The sequence below is a fragment of the Desmodus rotundus genome, chromosome 12 (genome assembly GCF_022682495.2).
Source record: "Desmodus rotundus isolate HL8 chromosome 12, HLdesRot8A.1, whole genome shotgun sequence".
Taxonomy (NCBI): domain Eukaryota; kingdom Metazoa; phylum Chordata; class Mammalia; order Chiroptera; family Phyllostomidae; genus Desmodus; species Desmodus rotundus.
In genome coordinates this window covers 94,299,560-94,325,870 of record NC_071398.1, presented here as the reverse complement: position 1 = coordinate 94,325,870, position 26,311 = coordinate 94,299,560, and the positions used below count along the sequence as shown (strand labels likewise).

The 26,311-nt window shown below is 56.7% G+C and overlaps 1 protein-coding gene across 2 annotated transcripts in view; it reads right to left on the bottom strand.

Annotated features, from left to right (window-relative positions):
- Positions 1-250: 250 nt before the first annotated feature.
- The window catches only part of ASTN1 (astrotactin 1), a 270,174-nt gene continuing 244,113 nt past the window's right edge, over positions 251-26,311 (bottom strand). For both annotated transcript variants that reach the window (XM_024551717.3, XM_045189330.2), the window contains 7 exons: positions 24,317-24,585; positions 20,498-20,631; positions 16,772-16,923; positions 15,648-15,783; positions 11,062-11,162; positions 5,680-5,863; positions 251-1,982 (listed from right to left, as the gene is read on the bottom strand). In XM_024551717.3, the coding sequence (XP_024407485.2) occupies positions 1,745-1,982; positions 5,680-5,863; positions 11,062-11,162; positions 15,648-15,783; positions 16,772-16,923; positions 20,498-20,631; positions 24,317-24,585 (1,214 nt within the window). In that variant the 3' untranslated portion in view covers positions 251-1,744. The remainder of the gene's footprint in view (positions 1,983-5,679; positions 5,864-11,061; positions 11,163-15,647; positions 15,784-16,771; positions 16,924-20,497; positions 20,632-24,316; positions 24,586-26,311) is intronic.

Sequence of the window (26,311 nt, the reverse complement as noted above, 5' to 3'; positions counted from 1 at the left end):
GACACCCTGGGGGTGGGGAAGGGAAGGTTCTCTGCACAGGACCCCGTGGAACTTACAGCAGTGGTCTGGGAGCAAGGCTGAGGACAGGCAGTGGGGGCCAAGCACCTGAGCTCTGGGGTGTGGCGGCCAGAATGCACATGGCGGCCCAGACGGTGCAGACGGGGCATCTGGGGCAAGGCCTGCAGCCTCTCTACCTCGGTTTCCTCGTCGCTGAGCCGGAGCTGAGGCTGGCCCTCTGGGGGCGGGGGGCGGGGGGGGGGGGGTGGGCAGGGGTTGTGAGGACTCGGAGGTGGAAGCACGCGAGCAGCATCTGGCACTCAGTAAGCACTCGAATGTGGCCTGTCATTGCTACCGTTTAGAAAAAAATCAGCGTAGCTCAGCCACTGGCCTCCTAGACTTTCTGTCTGCTTCCTGGCCTTTCTGTCGCATTTCCAAATGAGGGGCCTGGTCAAAGGCGGGGTGCTGAGTGCGCATTCAGGCCTCTGAGGTGAGTGGGGACAGTGAGAGCCGTCTCTGGCCTACCTGCAAAGGGCTTTCCGAAAGGCCAGGCTGCCTGTGGGCCGGACCCCCACCAGCGCCCATGCACATGCTTGGGCAGCAGCAGGAGGCGGCCCTTCCCTGAAGTCCGTGGGGCTCTCCTGCAGAGTCTCTGAGTCCTGGCAGCAGGATGGGAGTGAAGGTGTGGGTCCTCCCGCCGCTGCTCATCCAGATGATTTGCAAGGCTAACTACGTGTTGGAGCGAATTTCGAGGGGCAGGGGGCGGGTGAGGGCGGAGGGCAGAGGTTTTGCGTGACCAGCAATCCCTTCGGGTGCTACAACACTGACGTGGTGGTGTGGGCCCCCGTGGGCACCAGCGCAGACAACAGGCCTCGTCTGTCCAGGGCAAGCAGTGCCGACACCAGGGAGAAGCGGGAGCAGATGCAGACGGCGTCGGGCGCCCATCCTGGAGGCACGTGTTTTTTTAAAAACAATCCCACTTCTTTTCCGGAATGTGGACCACGTACCGGTCTCCCAGGTAGACCGCTCTGAAGATGCTCTGGACAGGTGGCACTTTGTGCCTCTTAAAGATGATAGTTAGGAGGAGAGGACAGATCTGCCAGAGGGGGACCTGATGCCAGTCCTGGGGAAGGAACTTGAAATCCAGGAAGCCCGTGGGGGCCCAGGACGGAGGCTGGGTTCCCCTGTCAGGTGTGGCAGCAGCATCGGGAGGCCCAGGAGAGAGCAGGAGCGCTGCACAGGGCCACCTACCCAATCGCCTCGTCTTTCTCCTGGCCGGGCGTGGCTCCCAGGGCGAGGTGTGCCCGAGGCTGGGGCCTGAAGCCCTGTGGACAGCTCTCTGGTCTCTTCTCTGTCCCCAGTTGTAATGGACTCGGGAGCACGGGGTGCCCCAACCTCCTTTTATGGGAAGTGTGACAGAACTCGGGAGTGTTTTGATGAGCCTCTTGGGGGAAAAAAACATCAACAAGTCAACAGCAAAACAAGCCCCAAAGTAACCCCCTGAAACAACGGCGCTGCATGGAGCTGCTGGCTGGCAGGAGCCCCGTCCCAGCCGTGCAGATGGGGAACATTGTGGTGGAGAAGCCCCGCAGGGGCCAAGGGTCTGTTTCTCCCTGGTTCAGATGTCACCTGCGGAGGTTTTAATGTTCCATTAAAAAATAGTAAAAATCACCAACCAACTCAGATGTCCCTGCCTCCCTGCCTCGATCCTGCTTCCTGTTGGCAGCCACTACGTGGCAGCATCGTGCTAGATGTCTTTGCTGTCCCCGTAGTCGTTGTAGGGGACACTCAGGGTCTGCTCCTCGCACGTCTTCCTGAGGTCCTGGCTGAGCTCTGACCAGTCGAGTCCGTAGGGCTTGATCTCGCTATAGCGGCAGCCCAGGTACTTGAGGGAGCCACGTCGCAGGCTTATCTTGGGTTCCTGAAGGAGCCCGTTGCACCAGCCGCTGAGGTCCCCGAGCTGGGAGAGGATGAGGCCAGCTTTCCTAGGGATCAAGCGCGGAGGTTAGGAAGAAGGCATGTGGGGAAGGCAGACGGCATGAGACTTAAAGTTCATGCGCAGAGCCCGGTCTGGTTTGCTTACCATTCTATTGCTGGCACTTAGAATGGGGGGGCATTCCGCAAATATGTGTCAAGCAAATGAATGAATGAATGAATGAATGAATGAATGAATAATAAGATGGATGTGCAAACGGGCAGGCAGGAAGAAAATGCAGTAAGGAAAAGTGAAGAGAAAATTACTGATATTTCAGTGGGCATGTCTGCCCTTTTAAAATCATAGAGCTGTCAGTTTTGAAAGACAAATCAAATCCATTTTCTTTAAAGCCAGTCATTTACCACCATTAAATGAAAAATAAGGTGTTTGTCGGAACAGTTCCCTTTCCGAAGCTGCTTCTGCACGGAGGAGAAGCAGCGATCACATGTGGCTGTGCCGTGCGCAGGTGGCTGAGTGGGACGCAGACCAGGCCAACGACGCCCGAGGTGCACATGGGTGCGGGGTCGTTCCTGGGGACAGTGCAGACCTCCGGTAGCACACGTCACCCGATTAATCCACCCCTGGGGAGCTCGGGCTCCGTTCCACCTTCTCCCTCAGAAGGGAAGGAAGTCATCACCATCAAGCCCAAACAGTATGGGAAAGGGAGGTGCCTGAGCTGCTGCAGATCCCGGAGAGGAAAAGGAGCACGGGGCCCGCAGTCTCCCTGCGTTCACAAACCCAGAGTGGAGTGGTGCCTCTGGGCTGGCAGTGACTGCACGCATGGCCGGGGGAAGTGGGCGGTGGCCGCCACCTGTCTCACTGGTGTGTGGGCTTCTTCCCGGCTTCCTGGAGTCGGAGACAGGGACCACCTGCTGAACCTCCCCGGCTTTGACTCTGAACACTCAGGGTGTGAAGGAGCAGGAATCTGTTTTTCAAAGATATAAGTGACTGCAGACCACGCAGAGAGATTCTTTGCTTTGAAAGGCTATGAAATGCTGTCCCGGGCAGCTCAGGGAGAACTCTTGCAGTCTGCCACCTGTGCAGCTAACGTCTCAGGTAAGAAACCATCCTCCCCATCTAATCAACACCTTCCAGAAAATGGAAGTTTGCACGCCCCATTTAGAACAAGCTTTCAAAGACCAGGAATCATGTTCATTTCATTCCTCCTCTGTCCTGGCCATGACATCACTGTGTGCCTAGAAGGGCGCCCTGTGAGGGGCGCAGGGGACAGAGGAGGAGAGATGTGGAGCTTCAGCCAACAAGTCAAGGGTCCGGACAGTGTGCGGTCGCGTGCTCTCCAACCGCAATGGTGGGTCAGATGAAACCAGACACACACGTCCCGCTGACTACATGTCATCTCATGCAGATGGGCTCTCCTCTCCCGGGGGCCTCTCCGGCCGGGCCAGGCAGGCTTTCCAAAAGCCATAAGCCACAGGGACTTGGGCAGCCCATCATCTTAATCTGTCCTGCTACACGCCACGAGTTGTGGACCAATTTGGGGGAGGTGGAGGGTAGGAGAGTGGAGCGAGAGAGGAGCAGCCCGTCTTACCTTTAAGAACCAGAGAGAAAGGAGCACGGCCTACTCATCCTTCCCAACAAATGGACTGACTCACCCCGTGAGTTCTGTGGCTACCTTCACTGCTCGCTTCTTAAAAAACAATAATTAAAGTGGGTCTGCCCTTGACCCTCTCAGGGCCTGTGGTCGTCTTCTTGCTTAGTAGCAAGGCGACCAGTGTTGTTCTCCAAGTATTTCACCCTCCGCTCAGCCTGGCAGCCTCCGTGAATTCCAGTGGGTTGCACTGGACTGAACTGGGGGGATCTTTTCTGCTTGATCCTACGACATGGGTACCGACAGACCGCTTTGGAGTCAGTCCCACAAGTGACACTGAAGTGGGCTGATGTATCTCAAGGCAGAGAACCTTGCTTCCTGTGGTTGTCCCTGAGGTCCATGACACTCACGAGTACAACTTTATGTTCCGCAAGCTAATAAAATTGCACATTTTTTCCTAATCTCGTGGAGTCTTGGAAAACCAGGGAAAGAGCCTCCCAGGAGGGGAGTTTTGGGAGAAGCGTGTCTGGTCAGCAGCGGGCGTTACTGGACAGGGAGATCCATATTTCTTTCCCTCTCACTTTCTTCATTAACTGACTCTCCCTCTAACTCTTGAGTTACAAGGGAGGAACTGGCAATCCAAATGCCCTTGGAAATGAAGACGACATAGGAAACGTCCGCGCCATTCAAATTGTGACATTTATGTCTCCTGACCAAGAACTGTATATTTACACCCAATAAATGTCAGGGGAAGAAGGGAGGGAGGAGGAAGGGGGTAGAGGAGCAGAGAGGAAGGCGGGAGTGGGGGAGGGGGATATTATGAGTAATAGACAGGAATGTGATAAGGTATGGGGCAGAGGACATTTCTTAATATGTATTAACTTTCTAACCCAGGGCTGGCTTTTTACCAAAACAGACAGACCAAGCTGAAAGTCCCTCGTCTGTTTTCCTCCGTGTCCTGGCCCATGGCATCTGCTTGCGCAAGGACTACCAGCCCCTGTAGACATCAGGAAACAATCTGTGGGCTGCACAAAGACTCTCCCCGACCTTACACATGAAACCGTTTTAGTTTAGGGAGACAATCCTAATTTCCTCTTTCCTTCAAAAGTAAGGAACTCAGGGGCGATGTCCCGGACAGTGGCCTTCTAGGAGGGCTGGTAACTTCGGGTCATCACAATAGGTGCATGGAGGCGGGGTCTCCCTCTGGGCTGGTCAGAGGTCAGAGGGACGGGGTGACTTGGGTGATCCTTTTTTGCTAAGCCCTGTTGCCTGGGGTGCAAGGGCCCTTTAAATGCTGGAGGGCACAACAGTGCTGATCTTCATTTTCTGTGTTCCTTGTTTCCCTGTCCTCAAAGTCCTCGCCCTCTCTTTTTTCATGACCTGCTAAACAATTTTGGGACATCCAGGTACCCACACTCAGTGTGAAAAGCCTCGTCACTGTGTTTATCTGCCAGTTCCAGTATTTGCAGGGAAATCTGGTTTTCTCAGAGTAGCCACATACAGCCGCAAAGAAGGGGACAAAAGGAAGGTGATACCTCTACACATCCTTCCCATTTCTCTCTTCCAGAGACCCCGGTCTGGGCCGCACCATCGAAGAGCGGTGCACACTGAGAGTTTTGGGAAGTTGTAGCCTGGGGGCCAGAGGACACTGGCAAACACTCTTATGTCCTAACTTTGGCCAAGACGGAGGTCAAGGTGGGTCCCTGGCTACCCCTATATTGTCTTTCAAGAGAATGTGGGATTTAGCTTAACGTGTGCGTGTAGAATGCATGTACACAACATGGGAAGTTCATAGGCAAAGAGCACTTTTAGATAACCTCTTCAGTAAAATTCCTAATTTTCTCTCACAACACTAAGCTTTCAGCTCCTACTATTTCAGCATTTGGAATCTACGTCACATGACAAAGGGAGTTAAACAGATCCGGGCAAAGTGTTTCCAGAGCCCAGGAAACGCCCCCATGACTGGACCACCTAGCTACAGCTTGGGCAGAGCCGGCCTGCGCGAGCCCAGCTGTCTGAGGTCAGGGCCTCCATCTCCAAGCGCCTAAGCTCCCCCAGGGCACCCACACGCACGCACAAGTGTGTTACTATGGCAAAGGAGGTGAAAACTTTCTGCACGCTGAGGCCTTTGTGAGAGGCAATGAAGTCTGTCGTTTACCTGGGTCCTAGTTCATCCTCACACCGCCAGGTGAACTCTCCGAAACTCTCGTAGTGCAGGTTGTAGTGGTAGAGGACCCGGTGGAGGGCGGGGGCGCCCAGGTCCAGGAGGGTGTTGTAGGCCGTCTGCTGCTCCTTCCCGCTGGTGTAGCCGTTGAAGAGGTTGTAGATCTTGTCCGCTATCTCTGAGGGGGGCAGACCAGACAGATACATAAGGTTACACACACACACACACACACACACGGTTGTATGTATAGGCACACATGCGTGCACTACCTAATAACTACTTAATAATGAGCCCAGCATCTGGAGAAAGTGGGCTGAGTAGTTGACTTTAGCTTTACCCCATCAGGTTTCAGTTTTTTGTTCTATAAAATGAAAGCCTTTGAATGCAATACCATCTAGGTCAGTTTCAGTTATAATATTCTTTGTCTTTACTCAAGTTTCCTAAAAACAGAGAGCCTGAGGCAACAGCTCGTAGATTAATACTTTATGGGCAATGCCATCCCGGGCAAGCAGAGGGAGGATAAAGGCAGGAGGGAGGCAGAGGCACCAGAAGGGGGTGAACTGGGGAGTGGGGGGGGGGCTGTGTTCAGAGGGATGTAGGAAGCTACTGGACCCCCACTGGTCCATCTGTGGGGAGTAGGGGAAGAAGACTTTATTTCAGCAACCCTCCACCTTGGTCCGTGGGGCTTCCACGCTCGCCCCCAGGAGGCACGCACTCCCTGGCACCTGCTGGCCGCATGTGCTGAGGTACCCAGTGGGTCCTATGAAAGCAACCGGGAAGCCCTGGGCAGCGGGGCAGGCGCTGGGCTCGGGGAGGAAGCGAGGCGTGGCCAGTCCCGCCTCACGTCACAGGAGGAGCCATGAGGGGCCACAGTGCCCAAAGCAACCTGGGCCCACGACTGCAGAGCCTTGGTGAGAGCCACCCGGACCAGAGAGGACGACAAGCTCGCAGATCTGTGGCGACACATAAACCAACTCCAGCACGTTCTGCGGTTCCAAACGAGTGATCTTTCGGTTTAATTTATAGCTTGTGGGTGTCTGCCTCCAAGGCAGACACTGCTAAGTGGACTTGGTGATGTGGCAAAGGGCAATGAATTTGGAAAGCCTTGGCATTTTTTCCTACAGAGCTCAGAGCACTTTATCATGAAGTGCTTTCTCATTCAACCTGTCCAAGAAAGGAGATGTGTTTACATTTCCTCCCTAAACAGCTGGGCACTAAGACCAGCCAGCAGTGCCGTCTCAGATCTGAAGTTAAACCTGGAGAGGAAGAACCTGAGTCTATAGGTTTCTAAACCAGCCTTGGTCCACCGGACCCCCGTCTACCTAAAGGCATAGCTACCTAATTTCTCATCACAATTCCAAGTGCATTCAGGGCTGCTGAGGGTGGCGGCCGTCACTGTAGGAGTTTCTTAGGTTGGAGTGAATAAATTCCCACCCCTACTCCACCGAGACACTGCGATACTGTCCTGCCCATTGCCCATGAGGACAGGAGCCCGGTCTTCCCTCCACAGGGTTCTGAGTGGCCAGCCCAAGGCCAGACAAGACAGGAGGTCAAAGGAACGTTAGCTGAGTGAATGGAACTCGGGGCTCGAGAGCAAGCTGAACCCACTCTGGGTTCCTCGGTGACATCTCGCCACACCAGGCTACACCAAGCTCTTGTGGCTGGCAAGTGTAGCTGCAGGAAAGGGAAATTTTAGTTCAGAAATCCATGCAAAGTTTCAAAATTTAAAAATTCTCAGGCTGTTAAAAAAGGATCCAGAGGTCCAGAGGATGGTGACTTTGAAAATAAAGGTTTGTGATACCACGAGTTATCTGTAAAAAGCCCGTGGATGGCTAAGAACATATGGATTGTGAACCTCTTGCCACCCCGCAAGGTGGATACGAATGTCCCGGGGTATAAATGAGGACACGCAGAGAGCGGGGAGGCTGGACTACGCCTATTCCTTGCTCTCTTGTGCCAGTGCTAAGGGGATGGTAGCATTCAACCGATGTAGGAGACAGGAGGCAGAGTCTTGGGGGATGTGACTTCGGGGTGGCTATTTCTAGACAGGCACGGGCCCCATATTAACTCCCTTCTCTACAGACCCAGTCCACACGCCCACCGCTGGTGCCCCTCACTAGTTCGCTCTGTCTTCTGCCTGATCTCTGCCTCCCCAGGGGCTGCCTAGTCTTCCAGGCAAACATCACAAGCGGTGGAACTAGGTGGGCCTGCCTGCGTTCCCTTCGCATTCTGTACGCCTCCCTATGCAGCACTCTCTGCAACACGTGATGAGACGGGCCTGATGCTTCCTACTCCGAGGCTCCACGTCACTCCATCGGCGAACCCTCTCAGTCCCACCCCTGAAATAATCTAGAGGCGCACCAGTTCTCATCACTCCCATCATGGTCACGGCGGTTAAAACATCATCTCCCCTCTGTACAGCCTTCTAGCTGTTCTCCCCCGTTCCCCCTTAGACTCTCTTCCAGTCCGTTCCCAACACAGCAGACAGAGGATCCTCAAAACATTAAGTCCGATCCTGTCCCTGTCTGTTCAACGTCCTCCAGGGCTTCCCATCAAAGCCCTGGGGGGAGGGCGGCCTGGACCTGCTCCCGGTAAAGTCACGGATGCTGCAGCACGTTCCAGCTGGGAAGGGACCTCCGTGCTAACTGCCTTGTTGACCGCGTGAGGCATGTTGAGGGTGCTGTTATCTGATCATTGCCCGGCCCCTTCCTGGGCTGCCACTCCTCTTGTGACAAAGATCAAAGCTGTTCCCTACCCGTCCACTCCTGCAGGGAGGACCCTGCTGCCTCCTGCCACCTGCTGATCACCTGCCCGACGTCCCACCAGCTTGCTGCCTGTGCAGCAGGCAAGCCCCAGGTGCCCACCGCTGCCTGCAAGACGTTAGCAGATTCTCCAAAACAAATAGGTGGGACACCCTCTCCTCACCCGCTCTGGCATGGAGTCAACAGGTGAGGAAATAAGGGTGCCACGCGCCCTCCCCGCACAGCCTCTCATTTGGGGTTTGCCACCCAGGCCCTGTCTTCATCATCGTGGGGTTGCAAAGGCCTTCAAAAGCCGTTCAGCTGCGTGCCGTCAGCCACGCAGCACTCGCTCCAGAGACGTGCACCCAACTGCACGTAAAGGACCCCACGTTCTGCTGTAGCGCCCCAGGGACACCAACCTTCTGGAGGGAACAAGGTTTTGGTATCTAACATGAACACCTTTCTTTCAACGTAGGGCTTTTCTTCGTCAGCTTTCAGAAACAAACAAAGGTTTGCAGCCTTTTCCATAATGACCCTCCAAACAGCTAACTTAACACTGTAGGCAAACTGGGAACTGGTGTCAAGTAGTGAGTCCGCCGTCGGGCTCTGTTAAATGCTAAGCTTCTGAGCCCGGTCGGTGTATTTACTCGATTCCAAACCCCATGTCCGCATCCCTAAAATGGGGCCAATATTCTATTCATTCAGTAAATGCTGATTGAGTCCCTATTAGGAAGCAGACATGGTTAATGAGGGCATTTGCATATTAACATATTTGCATATTAACAGACATTGACCGATGCTGGGCATTTAGGTGGTGCAGATTTCCAGAGAAATAGTGTGGCCCAGCCGATCGGCTTGTACACCTCCAAGCCCCCTGACAGGTGGCTCCCGACCCCAGGGGAATGCGGGTGAACGTGAGGGAGGCCGCCCAGGATGTACGTACCCCTCACACTTACTGCTGTGGGACGGGCGCTGAGAGAAATTCTTCGCATACGTTCCCTCCGGCACTTCGGACTAGAGACTGACTACCCAGGGTGCTCTGACCCCTCGTCCCCTTGTGCAGATTCATAAACTGAGGGTGAGGCAACACAGCCTGCTCAAGGGCAAGCAGACAGATGGTGGAGCAGGGGTTTGAACGTGGGTGGTCTGACCCCAGAGTCTAAGCTTTCCTGTAACCAGTTGGTCACCATTCTGCCTGTTAGGTGTTAGGGTCGCAGTCCTGGTCAGAGAGAGCCCGGGCCCCTGCTCACACGGAACTGCCCGCCCAGTGGGGGAGACACGCACCCAACACACGACTGTAACAACAGACAGAGATGCCTGCTCCGAAGGCAGCGGACGGGCTCCGAGGACTCTGGTGGCGGCCCCAGACCCCTTGAGGCTGAGGGAGGGCACCTGGCCTGAGCTCTGCAGGGGGGAAGGGGTGGGATGGGGGGTGCTGGAGAAAACAAGTAGGAGGAACTGAGAAGGGCAGTGAGGCCACCACACAGGCATTCACAGGAGAGTGGGCACGGGCCATGCCACGCAGGTCCCAATAGGCCTGCTAAACATTTTGATCTTTGTCACAAGAGGAATGGCAGCCCAGGAAGGAGTCTGAGGAGGAGCCGGGCGATGATCAGATAACAGCGCCCTCAACATGCCTCACTCAGTCAACAAGGCAGTTAGCACGGAGGTCTTTTCCCAGTTGGAACGTGCTGCAGCATCCGTGGCTTTACCCGAAGTGGGTCCAGGTCACCCTCTCCTGGGGACTTTGCATCATCATGGAACCGCCCCTTGAACGCTGTGAGAAGGTGTCCCTGCCTGACACAGCTGGGGTCTGGAGCCATGTGTAAGGGGACAGGAGGGGCACCAGAGGGTCAGTCTGGCCCCACGATTTGTCCTAAACTTCCAGCATCAGTCAACATCTCCGCCAATGTGCAAATACTTTCCGTTCAGTTCTATTGGAGATGCCAGTGTTGGACCAGAGCCCTGGAGAAGTGGTGCCCAGGAGAGCTAAATTCTGGTTGTGGAGGGGATGTGATAACTCAGAATGGGGGGCAGTAGCCAGACCAGCCAGGGGCATCTTGGGGAGAGGCAGCCCCAAGAAGCCTGCTGTTTGTACAGTGGGTGTGCAGGGAAGACACACTCCTCCGCCTGAGTAACAAGGGCTGGTTCTGGTGCACAGAAGAGAGACAATTCTCCACCAAAGAACAGCTCCATAATAACTCCCAGAGGGAGAAAAAAAGAGTCTGACAACAGCTTTGGGAGGGAGGGAGGGAGGGAGAGAGCAATTAATCCCCAAACCGCAGCCTTTCCATGCTTTCACTCAAAATAACCTCTCTGAGGCACAAACTACACGGACAGAGTAAGTGACCTGAAGAGCGTCCTGAGCGCAGAGGCCCCGGGGACGTCAGCTCACACCGGGCACCTGGTGTGGCACCATGCAAACCCGGGGCCTCTGCCAGTGCCCCCACTGGCCCCGAGACGCACTCTCTGCAGTGCCGGGCTACGCCGAGGACGGCACGGGAGGCAGAGCTCGAGGGGCACCCTGCTCAGCTCCAGGTGGTCCTTTCCCGCCCTTGCTCCCTCTTTCCTCACCAGGGTGAGGGGAGGTCCTGGGGGCATCGGGTGCAGACCCGCCAGCCCCAGTGTCGCTTACCTTGGGCTTTGACATCATCCACCACGGGGCAAGGGGTCTTCACGATCACGTCACTGGGCCTGGAGCGCCGTCCTGTGTTGTCCACGCCCCACAGGGTGAACCTGGTTGGGGGGTAGGGGGTGGTGGTGTCATTAGCAGGAACTGAGGCCCTGCGGACAGCCAAGCTCTGCCTGGGTGGGGGCTTGGGGGGCCCTGGCTGCTCTGCCCTGTGACTCCACAACGCACTTCCTGCCACTACCCAGGCCATTGGGCGTGTGGTCCGGGGCCTCTCGCTGCTTCCTGTTGGGTCCTGCGTTGTTGTAAGCTGCTGTCTGGGGACATCACCTGATGGGAGGCACTGGGGTGCTGAGCACTGGCCCTGAGTGGGCCCGCCGACCAGCAGTGAGAGCAACGGGCACGCCCACGCTGCACCCAGACCTGCTGCGTGGGGGGCTCCAGGGGTGGGGAGCAGACGCATCTGAAGGCCCCTGAGCTTAGGGAAGGGTGCGTATCCATGGAAACGGAGGGTCAGAACCAGGGTCTGAAGCCTCTGCTCCCTGCCATGCGGAGGTAATTCAACTCCTCTGGGCTTCGCTTCCCTTATCTGTGGAATGGGGATGTCACGAAACTGGAAGCCCTAGTGCCAGGTACCCAGCAACACTGCATGACGCAGCTCCCCCCTGTCTGTGCTCAGCTGACACTTTGACACCACGGACTGACAATGGTTCTCCTCGTTAAAGTCCTAAGTGAAGCCACCAGGGTGGGGGGGCCCTGTCCTGCCAGTGGCCGGGGCTCAGCCTCCCACAGGCAGCTCTTTCCAACCCCAAGATGCTGCCCCGTGGGCCCCGAGTCCCACCGAGAGCTGTGACAGAGAGATGTGGCTCTAACAGTCCCTGCCCCCATCCAGAAGAGGCTGAGGACTGGCTATTAAGACTGACTGAGTCCTTCCCACCTTGGGCGATGGAGCCGAGGCTCTGCCACTCGGAGAGGAACTCAAAGGTAACAGGGACAGCCACCTCCGTGTCGTGCCCAGGCCTCTAACACTAACCCAGCGAGTCTCGTCACTTTCTCTTTCTTATGTGTCCTCGTGGGAGTCTGCCGTTACTGGAGATTCGGAACATTCTTCCCTCTTGGCAGAACCGTGGGAGGACAACACTCCCGGGCCGAGTGGCCCAGTACCGCCTGCGGTGAGGCAGCAGCACTGTGGGGCAGGACGTGGCGGGAGGACTCTTGGCAGAGAAAGGACAGCCGTGCCTCCACTGCCCCTCCCCCTGGAGGAGCCCAGAGAATGTCAGGGTCTGGGCACGTGGGACTTCCCTCCCCCTGCCCTCCCAAGTAAGTCCTCCTGCGGGGACCACAGGCACCGCACACAGGCAGCCTCCATCACTCCAGGACCCTGGTGCTGTGGGGTTGCGACCGTGCTAACCTGCCTGGGTGCAGGGCACGGTGGCCTGATGGCAGCCATGGGCTCCGGTAGGCCTGGGCCCAGGACCAGGGGCTCGGTCCGTCCCACCGGCTTCTGCGTGGAGCCCCTAGGACCGTGTTCCTCCCCCTGCTCCCCACCCCTAGGCTGTCCCAGCGCTCCAGGCAGCCTGGCTTTGTGCCCCAGCTTGTACTAAGTTCCAGCTACACTGAAGAACACTGAGCTGGGATAAAAATGCCTGCACTCAAGTTAATTCCCAAATTACTCCCACGGGGCAATTGGTGTAAGACTCAGCTCCTAGGCACTTACTGTGCTTAATAGCAAAGCAAGGTACTAGGAAAGGAAATGCCTCCCACAAGTGTTCTTCCTCCACACTTAACTGAGGAATTACAGACAAATATTCGTGACCCACCACCTTCTAAGTGAAGGGAATGCTTGCCCTGTGAGCCACTCCTCAGCCGTCCCAGTGCCCTTGAACCTCACATGACACTGATGGAGCCACCGGCTTCTTTTCACTATGAAAGCCCGGGGATCACCGTGCGCTTGGGCAGTGCCACATACAGTCATTTTGGGAGGGCCGCCTCCGTCTGTGGTTAGCGTCAGTGTGTCCACCGAGAACACTCAGAGGACAGGGAGGGGACAGGCCGGCGCTGCTGGGCAGGAGGGAGGAGCCCTGGCCCCAGCCTGGAGGGCTAATGTGTGAGCACCTTCACTGTGAGCCAGCGCAGCCCGGCTCTGGCTCCAGGGCTGGGGTGTTCGAGGCCGGAGCTCCCTCAGGCCTCCTGCCCTGGGCCGACCGCAGGTGTCTGGGGCTCTCCCCAACTGTGTGGTGGTTTCTGCCCATCACTCCAGATCTGCTCCCACCCTCTGGATCACCTGTCAGTTGCCACGTGCCCCCAGAGGCCATGGCTTCCTGGCAGCCTGGGCCAGGAGAAGGGGCAGTGGCCCCGAAGGCTGGGGTCACCTCCCCACTCTGGCCTCAGTTTTCCTGTCTCTGAAACAAAGATGCCGGACCAGACACCCTTTCGGATACTTAGGCCACAGATCCCTAACCGGTTCTGTCTCCTGGACTCTCCTCAGAATAACGTTTCTAAGGGCATTAAATAAAATGCAAAGGACGACCGGTCAGCCAGGGGTGCTGGCATGCAGCACTACCTCCGTGGGCCCAGCTGAAGAGCCAGCTTCGTGCTTCCACCTGAGGTGCTAAGATCATGCTTCTAGATCCTTCCAGCAGCCAGGAGTGGCTGGGGCGTGAGACGCCGTGCGTGGAGAAATGCCAACTGGTATGCTGTTCTCACCACCAGCCACAGCCCAGGCAACCGGCTGTGAGATTCTGGAAAAGATACCCCGTGAGGCCGAACCTCAGTTTCCTCAGCTGTAAAACGGGAGCAGTGCCCTGCACCTCGCGGGGCTGGGGTGGCCCCAGACGCACCCTCCCAGGGTACGTGCTCGAAGGCTGCCTTCCTGTATTTTAGACATGAGAAAACTATGCTGCAGAAACTTCAAACCTCGCCTATAATCACTTAGTGGCTAGAAACAAGCCAGGCTTGGGGCCCAGGTGTTCCCGACTCTCTCAATCGGGACTCCTGTCCTGGAGTCCTGTCCTGCTCCAGGGGCCAGAGCTCTGCTCCCCTCCATCCTTGCACAGGCCCTGTCCAGCGGTCCGCAGCGCCACCTGGTGGAGGCTGGCTGTCTCTCCCTCAGCCCCACGCGCTGGCTGGAACTCGTTCAACCATCAAGGCTGCTGTTTTACAAGCCAGAAGGGGGCAACCCTGGAAGCTCACCAAGGACGTCAGAGTGCGAGAAGGTGTCAGCTTCCCTTCTTTGATCAGGAAAGGTGGCGGCCGCGTCAGGCCAACATGAGGAGGGTCCCCAGGTGGGGGAGGGCTGGCTCTCCCCATAGACAGCTCTGCCAGCCTGGTGCTCACAGAACTTAGAAATCCTTAATTAACAGTGTGCCTTAGTGACGGGAACTGGGGAGCCCTGGTTATACGTGAAAATTCCAGCTGCACTGAGTTTCAGGATTTCGCGGCAGGTGCCTTCGTCCTGGGATCAGTGTGTGTCTCTGCGCTTTCCAGCTCCCCTACGAGACGCTCATCTTCACGGATTTTACCTTCCTCCGCAGGCCCCCTCCTTACATCTCTTTCCTGCATCGGAAATACTCATCCTGGGCATCAAAGTCCACCCGGCAATCAAGCCACTCACACGTCCATTGCTTTCCATCCCTGAACTCTCTGGCTGCAGGGGTGGAAATGATTTATTCCGCACACCTCGGCTCTATTCCCATGAGCTCATCTGTAAACTGCTACCTGGCTTTCACCTTGATGGGGTCAAAGGCCCCAGAACTACATCACGACGGTCTCTGCCTCAGCTCCCTAGCTTCCCCCTGGTGACTTAGACTCCATCGCTCGCTCTCCTCTTCCGGATGCTGTTCCGCCTCTGCTTCCCGAACATCTTAGAGCTGTTCCCAGAGCACAGAGAGGAGTGGGGACGAGCTCCCCCGAGAGAATGAAGTGCTGTGACTTGGGGTTCACTCTACTTCCTTTGAAGAAAAACGCCGGCCATCTGCAGCCCCTGTGAAAACCTGTCTCACTGCCCCGGGTGCTGGCGTTCTCCAGCATCAGTGCTCTTGTTCAAGGCCACCCCTTTCCTCCCAAAGTTACTAACCGCCCTTGACTTAGAGCACCTGCTCTGTGTTCCCAGTCTCTTCCATCCTTTCACTCGCCAGGGCTTCCGCCCCATGGAGGGCTTTGCTGCTCATCTCATGCCCCCCCCCCTTTCCCTGGCCGTTTCATCTGCCTGCTGTGCCTTTTCTTACAGGACTCTCCCTCCTGCAGTTCTACATGATCCGATTAGGGTGGCGTCCCCTCGAGTTACAAGTCATCCCTCTCTCCACTCTTCTGCGCGTTCCTCGCTCCTCTATCTGACATTACTTTTGTTCTGCTTGACGTTAAAATCAGCTGTTTATCTCTTTCCCCTCCGGGATGGAAACTCTTTGCAGGATGGGACTATAGTCTCTTCCTTGCTCCCGTCCCCCCCAGTGCCTAGAAGCTTCTGTGGAAGGCGGAGTGGGACAAGACTTGAGAGACCCAGGGCTCTGCCGGAACTCCAGGAGCAGGAGGGAATGGCTGGGAGCCCCGGGCTGGGGTGGGGGGGCACAGCTGGGCCGCATGTGTCAACTCACATGTAGATGGTGTCGGGCTCCAGGCAGCGGATGATGAGTGAGATGGTGGCCCGCTGCCTGTCGGGCACCTGCGAGGGCATGGCACAAGGGGACTTCGCGCCCGAGATGATGTCGTCCACGAAGCTCAGCACCGTTTCTGCCCAGAGGAAGGGGTGGAGAAGGCGTGAGGAACCCCGATGGCCCAGCAAGGAGGACACGGGGCCCACTCAGTGAGGACTTAGCGTGACAATGGCTTGGTCCCCAGCCTTCTCCAATTCGGAGTAGAGGAAGGAGACTTGGAAGGAATGCTTTTTCATGGCTGTTTCACATTTAACTAAGAGATTTAGGGACATTTGTCCAGAACGAGCTCAGAAACAACTAAGGCAAGATGGACAGGCCACACTTGCGAGCTCTTTTATGACATGTCCCTGGTGAGAACAGCTGGCTGGTCGGTGGCCACTGCCAGACGGCGGCAGCACATCAGGGGAAGGGCGTCGGAAGCAGCCGGACACAGCAACCCACGCCTGAAGGCACTGAACGCGTCTCTGCGGCCCAGCCCCAGAGAGAGTTTCAGCAGAAGAGCTCGCCCTGAGTCAGGCTGTGGGTGCCACCATCCTGTGGGCGGCCACACTCCCATGTCAGTTTGGGGAACGATTTACATTGACCATTCCTACGTGCGGACGGTGAAACCGTAGGGCATGAAATGCTTCTCACCGGCCCTGGCAAAAGCGGAGTTTGCTTTAGGGCAACACTAAGGGGAAGCGTCTGTCCACACAGGCTTTTGCCTGGAGGGAGGTTATTAGCAAAGAAGTCTTTTCTCCCTTAATCACAGCAGTGGTTAGTGTAGGATTATCCCCTCACCGTGGGCTAGGGTAGCCAGGCCTGCATTGTTACGCTTTTGTAACTGTGCCTGGAAGCAATGAAATAAATGGACACTCCTTTTAAAACCAAAAAGGACAACGGCATCAAAACAAGGCTTGGTCAGACGCTCCCCATGCAAACCTCAGAACCGAACAAGATGGCTGGTGCTTCTGCTGCCCCCGCACGGCCCTGGGACTGGGCCCAGAGCAGAGCCAGGGGCAGGGCCTCCCTTTTCACTTCACCGCCCTGCATCCAGAGGAGCCCCTGATGTGGGAGACGCTCACCTGTCTCCACCTTGGAGTGGTCCAGCCTGTCGGTGACCTTCTCCTGGCGGATGAGATAGTCCACGATCTGGACGCCGATGGGGGGCTCCGAGTGCTCCCACGCCAGGACCACGAGGGTGCTGCTGGGCTCGTGAGCCGTGGACAGTCTCAGCCTGAGGGCAGACGGGGGGAAACATGACATGGGCACCCTGCTGAGCCCAGCGAGGGTCCTCCGATGCCACCGCCGGCCACCTTCACACCTGTCGCCCTGCGAACTCTTCCTTCTAACCTCTCCTTACCCGGCCCCTACAGTGACCCCTTGGAGGGCCCGTCTCCTTCATTAGAGTCAAGTTTCTTGAGGATCCTTGAAATCTATACTTTATTCATCTAAGTGTCTGTTACAGGTTAGGAACTCAACATGTACTTGTGATTAAACGGGTAGGGGAGTGGAGGGCGGATGGACCCCTGCATCGCACACGGCCAGGGATAGGGCATTTGGGGTAGCACTTTAGAGGGCTGGGGAGTTTGATTTCTGCGTTTGCTCTGGAAAGATAAGAGCGTGTGCCCACGACGCTCACACACAGGCACGTTGAAGGTGGTGCCTAGGAGGCCCCAGCATTGGCAAGCCCATGCCCGGCTCACTTCCCACAGCAGTATTGGGACCTGCCCTGCTGGGGGGACCCTGGCTTCCTCTCGTTATGGGCACTGACACACCTTCTCCCCCAGGCCTTCTGTGGGGTGGGCCCCAGAACAGGCTCGGCTTGGAGCTGATGCTCACGGGGAGTTGTACTGGGTAAGAGGAAGCTGGACACACGCCAGGTTGTCCTCAGGGGGGTGTCCTGTGTCTGCAAACTCAGGTCCTTGTCTCAGCTTGTTTTTGCTCCTGGGTTTCTTTGAATGTCCTGATTCTGGATTCCATCCTTTTCTTGCTCTTCCTAGTTCATGGTCTCTTCCCTCCGTGTGGACCATCCACCTTGGCCACCCTCGGCCCAGCTGCCTCAAACTCCCTCTACGTTGCAGACACTCAATGGCCATTATTGCCGTTCATGGGTAGGAATCTCCAAAGGGTCCAAGCAGTTTCCATTCCCCGCCTGGTTCTGACTTCATGGGCGTGTGTCTCTGGTGTCTCGCTCGCCTCCAACTTCATTTCCTCCTAGACCACTGTTTTCCGGGATTTCTCCCAAGTCTGGCTCACCCTAGCTGCCCTCCCTCACACGTATCCCTGCCAATCACGCCCACCCTTGCTTCCCCTACCTCGAGACCCTCATCATTCGGCCCTGCCAGCCTCCACTCGGCTCACAGATGCCTGTCCTTGGTCTCAAGGATCGTGGGCAAGGCACTGGGGGATGCATCACCCCAAAGCAATGTTCAATTTCTTTTCAGCGAAGATTTATTGAGAGCCCGGCGCTGCTAAGAATGTGCTTGGTGAGTGCTGAAGACGGAGTGTGCACCACGCCAGCCCCAGCCCCTGTTTGTGTGGCGTGATCACTAGACACACATACAGTTATCCATGTGATTATAATAACGTGTGATAAGAACCTCAACACGAGATCATGGGAGGCTGTGGCAGCCGCAGCGAAGAACTCGACTAGCGGGGAAACAATGAGAAACACATGGTCCTCCGTGGCTCCCGATGAGGACCTGCACGGTTTGCCTCTGACACGGAGGATGGACGAGGCCCAAACGCTCTGACACGGAGGATGGACGAGGCCCAAACGGTGCGGGTATTGACGAACTCGTTAATGAGAGTCACATGCGGAGCGCTATTGGGAAGAATAAACATGAGGAAGCTTGAGCGAGGAAGCCAGCCTTTCTGAGAACTCAGATTCTGCGAAAACACAGACCGAGGCGGGCCTCTACTGAGAAAGAGGAGCGTGTGTCTCTGTGGGTGGCTGACACGGACCTGTGTAAAACCGAAGTGCGTTTCTAGTTCCAACCACCAACAAAAAATCCAGTGACTAAGGTCCGCTGCTAAGAGAAGAGACCAGAGTTACCAAGAAAAGTGCAGTCCTTAGTAGATGCTCCTGCTCGTGACCGGTTAGCCCAATTTGCTCCCTGTGACATTTAGTAAACGCAGGCATTCGAAGGAAACCGGCCCCGCATCCCCGACGGCCGGACACTAGTGACCTTGTGTTCGAGACCGCAACCTTTCGGTAGCTTCTGTGTTAGGCGTCCACGGTGGCTTTCTTGGTGAATTGGTCTAGAAGCACCCTCTTCTTCTCACGGTTCCTTTTCTACCAAAAGAAAGGACTTTTACTAATAATGAGCTTCATCATCTTCTGACTCAAGAGGTCCAAGTTGCGGCTACAAAGAGCAAGAAGCCAAAACTACCCACACAGAGAAGGCCCGTGGACGAGAGAAGACAGTGGCTCGTAATGACACCCTACTATTGTGCTGACCCCTTTCTCTGCGTTCTTCCTGCCCAGCGCTGGCCCCTTAATGCCCCCCTGCACACACACACACTTCCCTGTGTAGGGCAGGCAGGGGGCAGGGTTCGCCAAGACCACCCTCTCACTTGCTGGTTCCTTCCTCCATCTCGCAGCCGACTGCTCGGCCCTCCAGGCTCCGTGGGTCCTGAACCTCACTCACTTCGGGCTCTATGAGCCTCACCAGCCCATGAGGACGGGCGCCTTCAGCTGGGCCCACCAGCCCACCGGCACTCTTTGTTGGACGTGACAGTCCTGTGCTTCACTCCAGGGGCAGATGCCGTGCTGGAGACTGGAGGGGCTCCTGCCTCGGGCCCTCTCCTGTCGGTACTTCCAGGATGTTCAGCCAGTCTGTGCAGCCTTCCCCTGGGGGGGAGGAAGCTGGACACGTCCATTCTCAGCCACCTGTGCAGCGCTCTCTCCTCGCCCCCCAAATGCAGACACGCCCACTCCTCCTTTCTCTGGCTTTGGCTGAAATCTTCTTTTTTCTAGTGTTTGCTTTTTCACGCAGCTCCAGACGGACTTTCCCTCCAACCACTGCTCCCAAGGCAGGCCCACACGGAACCAGCCCCGCCTCCACCCTGCTTGTTCTTTGGTGCTTCTTTCCTCGGGTGTGGCTTATTCATCTTCCCATCCACCCCGGTCCTGAGTCGCTGAGTCAAAGTCCATCTCAACTTCTCCCCTCCCACACCCACTGTCGGCCACCAAGCCCTGCTGGTTCCACCCAGAGTCCTCTCCCAGTTGTGTCCTGGCCACACTCTGATGGCTACCGTTATGGCCTCGTAGCCGTGGCTCTGCTTCCTGCTCCATGACCTTGACAACTTATTCAGTCCATGCAAGTCCATCCCCTTGCCTATTACAGGGGCTAACAGTACCTAACCACCCCACACAGTGCCTGACGCCCAGTAAGTGGGTTGTTCGCCTTGTTCCAGGCCTGCCTCCCTCCGCTGCAAGAGTACCTTGACCCCTCCCCCTGGCTAGGCTGTCCCGCATTCTCCGCCTTCGAGGAGAAGGCAAGTGCCACCTCCTTCATGAAGCCTTCCTTGTTGCCCAAATCCAGACCCAGCCATTCCCTTTCCACACCTCCTTTAAATGTCTCGCATAACTGTTATCAAACCATTCCTTCAGCCATTACAATTTGTGCACCTCCCTCCCTGGAAGACTAAAAACTCCCTGAAGGCAGGGGCTGCCACACGGTGTCCTTTCTGCTCCCCAGGACCCAGGCCCGAGCTTTGCTAACAGTAGACCCTCTCTAGTGAGAGTTTGCAGAATAAATGCTGAGGTGTGCGTGCCAGGGAGAGGCCGTGGCGGGGACTCGTACACAGGCTGTGGGAGGGGCGCACACGTGGGGAGCCCGTCAGCTCCGAACGCGGTGGAGTCGCAGCGACACCAGTCCTCGATGACATCCCCGGTCCCGGAGCACCACAGGGAGCTCATGGTGGCCCCCTGCAGGAGCTGCAAGAGAGGGCAGAGAAGAGTGAGTGTCGTCGAGGGGCCAGGGCCCAGGCACCAGAGTCCAGCGGCCGTGCACCAGAGCTCCGCTGGTCCCCATGTAACTTCCAGTTGGTAGGCTGTGGCACCTCTTCGCCATCTATGATCCGAAATTCCTACCCCGGGAGCCCGTGCTGGGAAGCCTGGACCTCCGGGGAACTCGAGGGCCTGTCTCGCGTTAGCATGTCAGTCGTCCCTGTGGGCAAGACCTGGGAAGCAAGTCCCACTCCGCCTGCCTCTCCCTCTGTTCCGCCCACCCCAGCGTGCCACGGGGCTCAAGAGCAGTGACTCTTCAATGGGCAATCCGGGGGCCTGCCTGTACCGCCCGTCCCTCTGCCCGAAGCAGCCCTTTCTCCAGGGCCTCCCCATGCATCCTTCCCCTGCCCCTGCATCTGGCCCCAGTATGCCGAGCTTTCCTTCAGCCTGCCTTGGCTCTCTCTTACGTGTTTACCCATGAACTCTAGCCCTCCCAAGCGGTGTCACGTGACCTTGAGCAGGTTACATAAACTTGACTGCCTCCCTGGTGAACCGGATGAAAATAGCACTTTCGCACACATCAGTCACATATAAATAGTACACACTAGGCATCAGTAGATGCCAGGGATTATTATTATCTCTGATTGACGGGGCTGGCTCTCACATGGGAGCTTCTGAGCACGACGGTGCCCGCAGCAGCCCCTCACACAGTGGCTGCCCAGCCAACGGTCACTACTGTGTAATAGCACCAAGGATCACACTAGAGAGTGAGGGGGCAGAGCTCGTGAGGGGCAATTCCTGGGGAGGAAGTGGGTCCTGTGGGCATGGAGCCCTCCACGGGGCCCTGCTGCCTCATCCGCAGCCTGGGGTGGGGGGAGGGTGAGAATGGCCGCAGGGCACACAGCTGGCCGGGCTGGCCAAGGCCAGAGCTTTCTCTCTGGGTCCGCTCAGCAGCTGCAGCCTCTGCATTCCCAGGATTCCCCACTCTCTGTCGCTCTCTCACCATACCCATGCATAACTGGGAAATTAGAGGGAGGAGACAGCTAGCCTGGAAAATTTGAGGCCAAAAAATTCAAGAGGAAGGAGGAGGAGGAGGAAAGAAGAAGACCAAAAAGATAACCCTACAAAAGTCATCATGTCCAAGTCCAAGGCCAGTATCCTGTGTGTCAGCCTTTCAGAAGGTAACATAGGCCACATGAGACCAGAATAGTCGAAACAGTGTTCACACCTCCTCCCACTGGGGCCCTCTAAGGAGGAGGGGCTGATTCTTCAGTGTCGCTGATTTGTGTTGCGCTTCAGAATGCAGGAGGCCCTCCTAGGGGCTGACACTTTCATTTGAGCTCCACGACAGACAGTTGTCGCGATTTACAGCAGAGGACACTTGGTGTCAAAGAGGTTTGGTGACTCACTCGGGGCCGCAGGCTCGCAAGTGGGGCAGTGCCAGGGCCTGAGCCGGCGTGACTCACATCGCACCCCGGGCTGAGTCAGCGCCATGTCCCCCAGCACCCAGCAGGAAGCCCCGTGCACCGAAGCGCTCACGTAATGCTTTGCCCAACTAAACCAAATGCAAATCAAATGGTGTATTTTTTAAGAACTAGGGTAAAGAAGATCTGGGGCCCCTGGTGGTGGGACAGATGTTAGAGAAAGACCAAAAAAAAAAAAACAAACCAGGAAGCAACCCCGGTGTCTCAGTTCCATCTCTGAGATGGGAGCACAACAGGTGTGTCTAGGGTGGAATACAGCGAGTTTGGGTTGGTTGGGTTGGAGATGCCTGGTTGGGTGTATCGTTCGACCTCCTTGGCTGTGGATTGTATCACAGATGAGGCTGCAAGATGGCATCAGAAGGGTCTAGTCCAAGAGGGGAACAATGAGGCCTAGAGAGGGCAGAGAACGGGCCCAAAGTCTACCCGAGAGACACCGAGTGACTGATGCCACTATGTGGCGTCCTTCACTTCCCCGCTCACCTCCATTCTCTGGGAGAAAGAGCAGAATTAGAAGGAAAGGCAGAGGCGCAGAGACAGCGGTGGAGACAGAACACGTCTCAGGAAGAAGAGAGAGAGGAAACGCGCAGGTGGCCGACCTCTAGCTCAGCCACCTTGTCTGTGTGTTTAGAAATTCAAGTTCAAATCATGGCCAGATGGGAGACGCCTCCCAACCCTTACCTAAGACCAGCATAGGCAGACAGGGCAGGGCCGAGTTTGACAGGCAGGGGACCCAGAAAGGGGGTCTCTGAAGACAAACCCCCTCAGGGTCCTCACTGTGCTTGCGATGCCCCTGCAGGAAGCAGGGACTCCTTGCCCTCCTGTCCCACCCAGCTTGTCCCTACTCCCCAGCTTTGTGTGCCTGGCCCACGGATGCTTCTGGAAGTGAGTTCTGAGCCTGCTATTCAAAGGCTCGTGCCCAGGAGCTCCTGGAGTAGCAGCTGCAGTGGCAGCAGCCCCGGGTGCTCACAGGAGGCAAAGTGGGGCAGATAGAGCTGGGCTGGGCATTGGATTAAAGCCACTGTCACTTTGGGTCTCCATGGCGACACAAGCCCCTCCTTCTCTTCATCCCTTAGCACACCCCGCCCACCCGTGGTCTCTTCTCTCCCACTCCACTCCTATCCAATTGGAAAGGAATGCACAAGGGAACAATTTATCTTCTTGTCCCTGTGAAAAACCGTACTTTCAGACACTCAGTGATGGACCCATGGCAGAGGCAGGCAGGTGAGAGAAACACATACACGCAAGAGCCCTCCTGCTGGGCCAGGCCCTATCCATGACACAAATTGTCACACACCAGGTGTCCCTTAAAAGAGGACAGAGAAAGCAATTATCACCCCACCCAGGTGGGCACACCTCTTGGGCAGGTAAGTGGCCCACTGCTGTGACTCTACATGTCTTGTCCCCAAGGTCATGTTTGCCCACTGTTTCTGAGGCCCCAGACCCTGGGCTTTCATGTCTGTTTTTGTTGTCACTGTTGTGTCCGTTTTGACCCGCTCTGTCGTGTCTGTCCTGGAGGATGTCAGAGAGGGGATGTAATTGGTGGCCACCTCGGTCGCATTTCTCCCCGTTGTCCCTTTGGGTCCCCGCTTTTTCTCCTCGCACTTTTGGAAAGGGAGCCCTGGAGGAACAGAGGGGCGGCTGGGAGACGGCATGACCCCGCCACATAATACCAGGCTCTGCGTGGACCTGGCGTTTTGTTCTGAGAGTCAGGGTGCTGGGCGGGAAACCACACCCTCCGGGCTCAGGCGGCCTCTGCCCGATGTGCTCCTTCTGGTCTCGCTGCAGCGGGTCCCAGGCTCAGGGCCAGTCCCATGCCAACCAGGGGAGGCGGAGCTGAGCCTCCTCCCACCACTGTCCCCGAGACTTCCTGAACCCCGGCTTTGGCAACTGCGAACGCTGTGCCCCCCCCACCCACCTACTTTCTTCCTCCCAGCCCTTGCTGCTCAAAGACCTACACGAAGGCTCCACTGGGACTCCTGAGTCCTGGGAGTTGTGAATGCACTGACTTGGTTTAATGTGCAAATATGCAAATCTAAGCAAATTAGGTTCCTAGATTAGCCAAACAAAAAGTCTCACTAGCCACAGTCCATCACGGCTCAGCTGCACCCTGCCCCCTCCTCAGGCCGCCTGCAACGCCCTCTGCTGCTGCTGTTGCCCTCTCCCTGAGCCAAGAGTCCCAGGCCCCTTACCCTCTGGGTCTGGTTGTTGGCCACCAGCTCATAGATGGGGGCCGCTCTGGTCACCTCCAGCAGCACCGGCTCGGCGGGCGTGTCGGGGCTGGAGGCCGCGTGGCACAAGGGGCAGGACGAGGGGCACCGCCCCTTGCTCTGGCACTCCATGCGCACTCCAGCGGCCATGCGCTTGGTGCCAGACTCCGACAGGCTGGTGATGTATTCTGGGAACGTCAGCACCTTGGGGTCCCTCTCCCGCTCCTCAGACTCGTCGGAGGGGGAGTTGCCTGCCAGACAGAAGAGGAAGAGGATCAATGAGGAGGGAGGGCAAGGGCGAGGACAGCGTGGCCTTGTGGCCCCTGAGCATGGGAGTTCTGGAGAGGGCAGAAAAGGTCACGGAGGGGGGAAGAACGTCATCCTGTCATCCTACAAACTGGGGGAACCCTTCCTCCCAGGAACCCCCAGATGCTCCCAACGGGAGAGCAGGCTGTTTCCCTTCTGAGCATCATCGGCTGCACTAACCCTCTTGGGGACGCTTCTGCAGCTTCTGTGCAGGCCCGTGACTCATCACATAAGGCCGACTGTGACAGTGGGGACGGCCCCATGGCTCGGTGTCTGCACCCAGAGAATGGGGAGGGCCCACCGCCAGCTCCAGCGCTGTCCATGGAAGAAGGACAGGAGGGTTTCAGAGCACGACGTCACGGGGGCCGGCGCATGTCGAGCACTCACCCTCACAGACTTCATTGTCAACTACCAGTAAGCGTTATGGAGCCTGGAACCTGACATCCGATCGAGACCTCCTTAGACCTCACGCCGGCTCTCCGCATGGAGCTCTGCCATCACACCCATTTCACAGAGGAGGAACCGGGCAGAGCCCCAGGATCACACAGCTAATCTCCTGTGAGACCTGAGAGTTGAATCCAGTTTCTTCAGATTCCGAAGCCTTCACGCCACAGGGTGTCCCTGCTTCATTATTAATCAATGTGTTAAAGACGGGGAAGGAACGTTGGCTTTTCCAGAAAGATCTGAACTCCAAAGCCCAAGAGATGGGTCCTTAGCACCCTGATTGATAAGTGAACGGGAGATGGGGCTCTTGGTTTATGTTTTGGCAACAAACAGTGGAAACACCTACCAGAAAATGTATTTCTCCCCTATGGCAAAAAGCACTGATTGGCATTTCCCCCCCAAGCCTTCATGACTTTTCCCTTAACTTACTAATTCTGCGGGAAGAAGGAAGTAGAGTCTGCTGGCAAATAGCCCGGATTCCCCAAGAGCTCCCTGACCCCTGATGTCCCACGCACGGCACAACTGCAGGCGGGCCCCAGGGGGCCGCTGGAAACGACTGGCAGCAAGACAGCGATGCTCATGCTCGATGGGCCGAATCTTGGGGGGAACTGGTTGGAAGGTTCCAGAAGGCGACTGCGAGACACGACTCACTGACTTCCCAGCAGAGCTCTCTCTTATGGATTCCAGGAAGCCCTCTGCGCTCCCCCTGTTGCTTGCTGTGCAACACGTGTCATACAAGGTCATTCAGCACAACGGTGTCCCAGAGGCACATCCCCTTTATGCGCGTGAGGCCTCTCCCCCTCCACCCCCATCCCCCCCGCAGCTCCATGCCCGGGACCCCTCCTGCACGCTAAGGCAAAGGGCTCACTCAGTGACCATGGATGTGGGAGTAATTTATTTCACATTCATAGCTGGTTTAATAACAGACCCAGAGTTCAGCTGAAGCCCTTCCTAGGTTATCAGAGAATGACAAACCCACACACGCCAACACCAAGGATGATGCTACCAGGTAGGAGGCCAGGGGCCCACGCCAGCTAGCCTGGAAGTCACTCCGAGCCACGTGTGAATCGTGACTGACAGGCTTATGCAATGCGTGGCTGGAAGTGTTTGTAAAGCGGCCTTGTTCTGGCAGAACTGTGCTCACCAGCGCCCAGCCAGGCTACCTGGACTGGGCAGGATAAAGGGGGGGGGGGTGGATGCCAGGGAGGTGGGGCCTTTGAATTCTTG